The sequence below is a fragment of the Solanum tuberosum genome, unplaced genomic scaffold (genome assembly GCF_000226075.1).
Source record: "Solanum tuberosum cultivar DM 1-3 516 R44 unplaced genomic scaffold, SolTub_3.0 scf00039, whole genome shotgun sequence".
NCBI classification, from domain to species: Eukaryota; Viridiplantae; Streptophyta; class Magnoliopsida; order Solanales; family Solanaceae; genus Solanum; species Solanum tuberosum.
In genome coordinates, this window is record NW_006238968.1 from 380,564 (window position 1) to 389,717 (window position 9,154).

The following is a 9,154-nucleotide window of genomic DNA, read 5'->3' on the forward strand; positions in this document are numbered from 1 at the left end:
CTTCGCAGAATATTCGAGATGTCTTTTAAGGGAATATAGTATCCTTTGACATGAAGTGGGGTTTAGGGTTGAGTAGCCTCTAAGAATCCTAATTAGATTTGCACACACCTTATAGAATCCCACAAAATTTCAATGTCTACAATAATTATATATTTATAGCTCAATAACTATGGTTTTTTTAGGACTATCTAATTTGTTCTTTTTGAGTTGAGAGTCTTTTAAAAATATTTTTTCTACCATTACAAGGTATAGAAGTAAAGTCTGTGTATATTTTACATCTATCTCAACCTCACTTATTACATTATACTAATTATATTATTATTATTATACTAACTAATCCATTTATGAATTAATTAACATCGCTTATGAATGAACCTGACTCAATAATATTTTCTAACAACAACTTGATTACCAATTTGATTTTAAAAATAATTTTTCTACCTTTACAAGGTATAGAAGTAAAATCTGTATATATTTTATATCTTTCTCAACCTCACTTATTACATTATACTGATTATATTATTATTATACTAACTAATCCATTTATGAATTAATTAACATCGCTTATGAATGAACCTGACTCAATAATATTTTCCAACAACAACTTGATTACCAATTTGATTGAGTTGACTTTCAACATGACTAAGGGGTGCTTGGATTGGCTTAAAAGTTAGTCAAACTTACTTTTAGGTCAGTTTTTGACTTCTGAAAGTGTTTGACAAATATAAAAAATAACTTAAAATAAGTTACAAAGTGTTTGGCAAGGTAAAAAATAACTTAAAATAATTCAGAAACCAAAAGTAGCTCTCCTCCTACTTTTTATTTTTTGACTTAAAAATCATTTCAATTTGACTTTTTATTTTTGACTTAAATGCTATTTTTTTAAGTCAATCCAAACGGACTCTAAAAAAACCCTTAAACCACAATAGGAACTTCCAACAAATATGTCAAAAAATTTGATTAGGAACCAAAAAGATAGAACTTTTATAAATGTGAATAAGAATATGGTGCATCAGATAAGATTTTACCTTTCTTAATTAGAAATTTCAAGTTCAAATCATGAATATGAAAAAATGTTTGAAAGGAATGTTTCACCCAAATGAAATTCAATTTTATATAAATATGAATTAGTCACTCCAATACGAGTAAAAAATCTAAATGAAAAACCAAAAAAAAAAATTGACCACTCATTTTTGTTGTTCTCTCTTCTTCACAACCAAAGAGAAGAAAACTCATTTGCTATAATGGAGGAAGAGCAAAACAAATCTCCTCTCCTCCATTATTGGGGAAATACTCCAGAAGAAGATTACTATACTCTCCAAGGTATCAAATCTACTAAATCTTTTTTCACTTCACCTAGAGGTTTAACCCTTTTCACAAGATCATGGTTACCCCCCACAAAAACCCCACCTAAAGGTATCATTTTTATGGTCCATGGCTATGGAAATGATACCAGTTGGACATTTCAAGCAACCCCAATTCACTTAGCTAAAAAGGGTTTTGCTTGTTTTGCTCTGGACCTTGAAGGGCATGGCCAATCTCAAGGTCTTAAAGCTTATGTACCTAATCTTGATTTAGTTATTGATGATTGTTTGTCTTTTTTCAATTTTGTTTTGACCCAAAATCCTGAATTTCAAGATTTGCCTAAATTCCTCTTTGGTGAGTCAATGGGTGGTGCAATTTGTCTTTTGATTCATTTTATAAGACCTAAAGAGTTTAATGGTGGGATTTTGATAGCCCCCATGTGTAAAATCTCTGATAAAGTGAAACCCATATGGCCAGTTGCTCAGTTCTTGACATTAGTTGCAAGATTTGCACCAACTTTGGCTGTTGTACCAACAACTGATTTGTTGGAAAAATCTGTTAAAGTACCTGAAAAAAGGATTATTGGTGGGAGGAATCCTAATAGGTATGTTGGAAAACCAAGATTGGGTACTGTTCTTGAGCTTTTACGTGTGACTGATTATGTTAGTAGCAAACTATGTGATGTGAATATGCCATTTTTGGTGTTACATGGGAGTGCTGATGTTGTTACTGATCCAGAAGTGAGTAGGGAATTGTATAAATTGGCGAAAAGTACAGACAAGACACTGAAAATTTATGATGGTATGATGCATTCTTTGTTGTTTGGAGAGACTGATGAAAATGTTGAGATTGTTCGTGGTGATATATTGGCATGGTTGAATGATAGATGCTGAGAAGGGGAGGATCTAGAGGAGCTGAATGGGTTCGTATGAATTCGTTGCTGGAAAATCACAATATATATACAAGGTCAAAAGTACTTATTAGGTATATACAATACCCTTGATGATTGATGAAAGTTGTGTCTCCGCCACTCATGCTGAATTGTCTGCACTTGGATTAAATACATATCTGATTCGTATTAATCTCATTTCTAGTTCATTAGTGTGTGTCATATTTGTTAAAGATCCAAACTTTAGAAGTTTTTTTCTCTAAGAATGATGTGTAGAGCTTGCCAAGTAGACTAGATATAAAGATTGCATTTTTTTCAGCAGAATCAAGTTTGGATATTTGCTTTGAAGCATTCTGTGTTTGCTTATGAATGGATGTTTTACAACTTTGTTGAATCATATTGTTTGATTGGAGAGACTAATGAAAATGTTGAGATTGTTCATAGTGACATATTGGCATGGTTGAATGATAGATGTTGAGCAGAGGAGGAGCTAGAGTGATCGAAGGGGTTTATATTAATCCTTCCCCGGAAAATCATACTATATATACATGGTTAAAAGTTTTTTTTTGGTATGTATAGTCGATGATGAACCTTTTGCTGTAAAACTTGTCTTCGCCGCTTGTGTGGAGAAGTCTATACTTGGATTATATTCATATTCATCCCATTCAAAGTTCATTAGTGTGTGCTATATTTGTTAAAGATACAAACTTTAGAAGTTCTCTTTCCATGAATGATGTAGACTGGATTATCTGTATTTTGCAGACTTTCATGGCAAAGCTTTCCATTTAGACTAATCAAGATTGTACATTTTCTTATGAATGAATCATGTTGCTGCATGACTATGGGAAAGCATGTTATTTATGCTTAAGTGATTTCTTTTTATTTGTCTAAGTTGTAGTGGCAAAGTTATCCGGTAGTTATGCTTGTGATAGCATGTACTCTAGACAATTGTGATTTCTTTCTATTTGACTAAGCTTTGATGGAGAAAGTTATCCGATACCTATGATGGTGAAATATGACATAATACTCAAGAGAATAGTCTAATATGTGGGCGCAACCTGCCATTCCTGGTTCGGTATTACAAGTTGTTGATTTTGGAAACATCCTCTCTACCCTCATAATGTAGGGGTAAGGCTGCATACATACCACCCTCCTCAGATCTTACTATGTTGTTATTGTTGTTGTTGTTGTACATGGGAGTGCTGATGTTGTCACTGATCCAGAAGTGAGCAGGGAATAGTATAAATTGGCTAAAAGCACAGAAAAGACATTGAAATTTATGATGGTGTGATGCATTCTTTGTTGTTTACAAAGACTTGATGAAAATATTGAGGTGGTTCATAGTGACATATTGGCATGGTTGAGCAATAGGTACTGAACAGGGCTGGAAGGGGTTCATATGAACCCGTTGCAGGAAAATTTCACTATATATACAACAACATATCCAATGAAACTTCATAAGTAGGGTCGGGGAGGCTAGAGTGTTCACAGGCCTCATCACTATCTCATGGAGGTAGAGAGGTTGTTTTTGAAAGACCCCTAGTTCAAGTTCAACAATTTCACTATACATATAAGGTCAAAAGTATATTTTAGGTATATATAGCAGATGATGAACTCTTTGGTGAAAATTTTGTTGCATATTAATCACATTTCTAGTTCATTGGTGTGCCATATTTGTTAAAGACTTTAGAAATTTTTCTTGAAGAATGATGTAGGTTGAATTATCTCCATCAAGTTAGTCGACTCAGTAGAAGAATGAAATAGATGGGATCTGAGAAGGAAGTGACATCCAACTTGGGAAGCTCGATACCACTAGTAAGAGGAGTGACCAAAGGACGAGAAACAAGCATAGGTGGTTGTGATCTATGCTAAATTCTTCTTCGAAGAAACAAATGGAAAAGGGAGTGCTTGTATTGTGATTTTCATAGTTGCAAGAATTTTTTTTTTCTCAAGAAACAGCTCCCTCTTCAAATAGATTGATATATCATGGTTGCATTTTTCCCAACAAAATCAAGATTCCGTATTTGCTTATTAACAAAGGACAACTCAATATACAAAGCATTTTGTATTCACTTATGAAAGAATATACTTTGTTAATCATAGAGTTATAAAACAAGAAAGTAATCAATTTAGTTAAAAAAATAAAAAAGTGAAGGTCCTACCGAGAATTGAACTCGGGTTACTGGATTCAGAGTCCAATGTCCTAACCGCTAGACCATAGGACCATGTTTGAAACAATTCTTGGTAGTAAAATTAAAGACTTGTTTACACAAAAATCATTCACTACTATAAGCAAAAGTTACGATTTATTTTTTGATAACCATGGTGTCTCTAGGCTAGTTTGTGCGCATTTCGACTAGTTCTATCAAAGATAGGCCAAATAAGAAGAAATCATCTACTAGTATTTTTTGTTTTTACTGAAATTTGAATTTTTTGAGATCTCATGATTCTCAACTCACTTCATTGATCATTAGACCATATTTTTCGTATGTCAAATTGTATAATTGAAAAAAAAATATCATAGTTCTTATTTATGATTATACAGAACATAGGAGGATTGTAACAACTCAGTTGATTGGCTTTCTAACTACCCCAACTTAGTATAAAAAATAGAGTTAAATTATCACTGATTAATTTAAGAGATACGTCTTAATGCTTACGAGACCAAATATGTGTATACACATTCATTTAGGGCTGTCTAGCCTTGAATTTTCGTTTATAGGTGATTCTTCTTTATTTGCTGACATATATTCCAATCGATTTATAAAATCCTTATTTAACCTTCCTCTTCTTCATCATCATTTTTCTTCATTTCTTCACCAATATTACTTATTTTTTTTCAATTTATACAAAATCATCAATATTTTGAGATAAAGAATAAGAATCCTAACTCTTTTTGGCAAATCATTAACGATGTTTAAACTATTACAAAATTGTGGCTTAGTAGTGAAATATTCCTAATTTTACTCGGAATTATTGACACACGGTGAGAGAAAATAGTGGAATATTTTTTCACGTGGCAATTTTTTTTTTTTAAGTAAGAGTGTAATACACACACCATCACATATTACTTGAGGTGTGATTCTCAAACTTGAGTGATCGTTTAGGTGTGTTTCTCACATTCCCAATAATTATGTATGGAACTAAAAAAAATAAAAAATTGAGGTGTGTATTTAACTCTTCACTCTAATTATTTTTATATTTCACAACACAATATTTTTAGTGTGATTTTTATAAGTGAGATCTAATAAAAATGAATGTACATAAACTTTATTCCTACTTTAAATCAAATTTATTGATTTTTCTGTTGAGAAGTTTGGCTAAAAAAAATCATTTCAAAATAGACTTAAAAAAACCAAGAGTAAAAATTTATGATGAAAAAATTGTGGGGGAGTAAAGTATTGACAACATAAACGAGAAAACGATCAAAATGATGTCACACCCCAAACTTAAGGGGCACAAATGGCACCTAATGCCAAAATTAGGCCTAAGCCGACCCTGCTAACCATTTGCTTACAGCGTATGACAGCCACACACAGTTAAGAAAATAAACAAGTATATCTCGGCTTAAAAATAAGTCATCGACCGGCAAGCCCCTTATCAAAAGCTCTGCAAGGAAAACAACTACTCTCAACAGTTTATATTAAGCAATAACCGGCTAGCATACCGTCGAGACTACCACGGTATCTAGGAAAGCATAAACGCTATGTGGGCCATCAAAACCACCATGATCTCTATACAGAAACTGAAAATAGGAATTAATATAAACAATATGCCAAGAAACTATCAAACATTAATCGACTAGAAAGCAAGGCCAACATGGCCAATAACGTGACAAACAACCCAACACACTAGTCTGCAAGCCTCTACGAATATAACACTTGGACGGGACAAGGCCCCGGCCTACACAAAATCTTTAAAAAGAAGAATAAGCAAACCTCTGGATCTCTGGCACCCCTGGAAGAAAGGAGTCAACAAATATGCTTGATAGGTGGTTGGGTTATTCGACAGGTCTCTTTTGTCGTCGCTTAGGACCTGGAAGCATGAATGCAACGCCACCAAGCAAGGGGTGTCAGTATAAAATAATGTACCGAGTATGTAAGGTAAACTGAAAGCTGAAACTGAAGTATAAAAACTAAATGGAAAGGGCTAGGATGAGACCGAAGTATAATACCGTAGCTCCCTATAACATAAAAATATAAGCACGTAAAAAGCAATAACCTAACCTGGTCCCCACAAGCCCAGTAGATACAAACAACACACAATCCCTATAGGTCCTAATATGCGCAAACAATCGCTAAATATCCATATTAGCCCCCTTACCTGGATCATAATGTTAATATGATATGAATTGTCTTAATGTACATGTGCCATGAATCAACGCAAATCTGAGGCTCTTTGGTACAATACATATATGTTGCTCCGTAGGTGTGCCATGAATCAAAGTGAATCTGAGGCTCTGTGGTACAATAAAAATATGTTACCCCGTAGGTACAACCTACTTGGCCTGTAGGCACGGTCTATCCGACCCGTAGGCTCGGTCCATCCGGCCCAAAGGCTCAGTCTACCCGTCCCGTAGGCTCGGTATAAAAATCAATTTGTATGCTCAAGAACCCTGCAATGTCAAATGCCTACTTAGGCCAACAATAAAACATCACAACAATAACAATTAATCATAATTAATCAAAATAGAATCATAACCACCTTTTTTAGGCTATTAAGTAAGGAGTAGAGTGTCGCCGATAGACATTATATCATATGGGCATAGCCAACTCAATAGGACAGGGCTACATGTCAACTAATGATAATACACTGGTCATAACAAGCTTAGGCCATTAGGATCATACCAGAAGATAAATAATAGCCTTAACATATCTTTCAACCAATGTCCAAAAGCTTTCTCTATGATGTTTGGCCAACCAAAGTGACGCAATAACGGAAAAATCAACAAGGTTGTAAGAACGAACCATAAGTAGTTAATAAGACGCTAATGCCACACTCATGACCAGAAAAGTCCAACCCATAAAATGAGGTCGAAAACAACAATAATCAGCAGTTAAATCCATCGAAGACATTCCAACAACGTCTCGAAGGAGCACAAGCTCCCGAGGCAACATAACTAGGTGTACTTCACGCCATTCAATCCAACAACCATTGTACGCGACTCCAATAAGAATCAAACCAACCCCCAATAACCTCCAGCACCTTAAAACTATCAATAAACAACAATAACAACGAAATCAAATAAGACAAAGGGGCTGCCCACAACCACAATACCGAAAACACCACCACGTGGCTCAAAAATCGATATATATAATACTACGACATGGAACTATGAAGGATGGTTGCAAAAATAAGATTACCTCAACCAAAATGTCTGAAATAATAATACTAAGATTCTTCCTCTTTGCAGCTACAACAATCGGAATCCAAATCAATAAGAAAATTATACCACAACGCGATCTGGAGAAACTTTCGTTAAACTTCTAAGGTGAAATAATCATCACCCATGGAGGATTTAGTAGCATGAGTTTTGATTTTTTTGGATTTTTTGATCAGTTGTAATGGGAAAAATGAAGGAGATGGGTGTATTTAAAGAATAACCGACTAAGGGTCTGGTGGGACCCACTTCGAGGTGTCTGCTTGCGCAGTTTCACGAAAACTTGCATATCTCTCAATTCTGAAGTTGTATTGATGAATGGTTTAGCGCATTGGAAACTAGACTTGTAGACCTTCGATTTGATAGGCCATTGATATTCTAGCTCTTTATATATTCCGAGAAAATTGCCGAGACATCTGACCCTAAATTACAGAGAATTCCTTAATGACATTTACAAAAACTTTTGCCGACTTTTATTTTGCAACTTCCTTGAACTTAAAACTTAACATACAAACATTTAATTTGCACTCAAAATAACTCATTTAACATTCTTCCTAATATGGTAGGTAGTCTTAGACTTATTCCAAAAGTACGAGTTAATTCCAATGTTCAAACGGGCGGGTGTCACAAATGATCCTTGATGTATAAGGATTGTTATCTTGCTCCTTGATATATTTCACTTGAAATGGTCCTTAGTGTATAACAAAACGTGTTCAATTTGATCATTTACCATAAACCTAAAAAAATTATCCAAAAAAAAACTGTTAAAAGTTGTCTTCTTTAACAGTTCAAAAGAAAGAGTTTCTTTTTTTTATTGTCCACCCAATGTTCGGAGCCACATTGCAGCCCCAACTAAATTCAGATCACACACACTGTAAGACTCATTCGGAGGTGGCACTCCCAACAACATTTTATCCATATCCAAGATTTGAAAGAGTTACATAAATTCTAACACAATTTTCTCTATTTTTCTTAACATTATTCATTACTTTCTCTTTATTAAATTATTACTATAATCTTCAAAGTCACTAGAAAAAACAATGACAAACTAAATTCACTTTTTGAGACATTTTTGGCTCAAAAGACTTCATTTTTCTTCTCCTTAAGACCTGCTCCTTGCAAATCAAGAGAATTCAAAAGCCAATTAATCAAAGGAAAACTTTCAAAAATAGCAAACATTAGACATTCTACGGTTATAGTTTTTGCTTAATTACAAGTAATTAAAAAATATCAGGGGATGAGGAAGGAAAGAGGCGAGCGAGATCCAAGAGAAAGAGGAGAGAGTGTATTTTTCGCGAATTTTGGAGAGAAAAAAACACAAATACAAACTGATTTGTGTCAAAATGAATACATATTAATAGGAGAGAGGCGATCAAGAGAGAGAGGGGGGGAGGAGAGGAGAGAGAGGCGAGCGAGATCGAGAAAGGGAGGAGAGAGATTGTATTTTGTATTTATTTTGCATTATATATATTCTATATTTAATTTGTATCAATTGTATTCGAGATACAACAAATTATATTTTGTATTTATTTTGCATTGTATTCTTTATTTATGTTTTAACAATTGTATTCGAAATACAA

The 9,154-nt window shown here is 34.0% G+C and overlaps 1 protein-coding gene and 1 non-coding gene across 3 annotated transcripts; one reads left to right on the top strand and one right to left on the bottom strand.

Annotated features, from left to right (window-relative positions):
• The first annotated feature begins 1,159 nt into the window (after nt 1-1,159).
• LOC102605828 (caffeoylshikimate esterase) lies at nt 1,160-4,204 on the top strand. Of its 2 annotated transcripts, none has more exons than XM_006343189.2 (2): nt 1,160-2,289; nt 3,900-4,204. In XM_006343189.2, exon 1 carries the CDS (start codon nt 1,245-1,247, stop codon nt 2,196-2,198), a length of 954 nt encoding a protein of 317 aa, XP_006343251.1. In that variant the 5' UTR covers nt 1,160-1,244; the 3' UTR covers nt 2,199-2,289; nt 3,900-4,204. The 2 variants fall into 2 exon arrangements, with proteins under 2 accessions (XP_006343251.1, XP_006343252.1); XM_006343190.2 differs by having other exon boundaries at nt 3,910-4,204.
• Nucleotides 4,205-4,347: 143 nt separating this feature from the next.
• On the bottom strand, nt 4,348-4,419 carry TRNAQ-CUG (transfer RNA glutamine (anticodon CUG)). The gene has a single exon. It is a non-coding gene; the product is annotated as a tRNA-Gln (tRNA).
• Nucleotides 4,420-9,154: the final 4,735 nt, after the last annotated feature.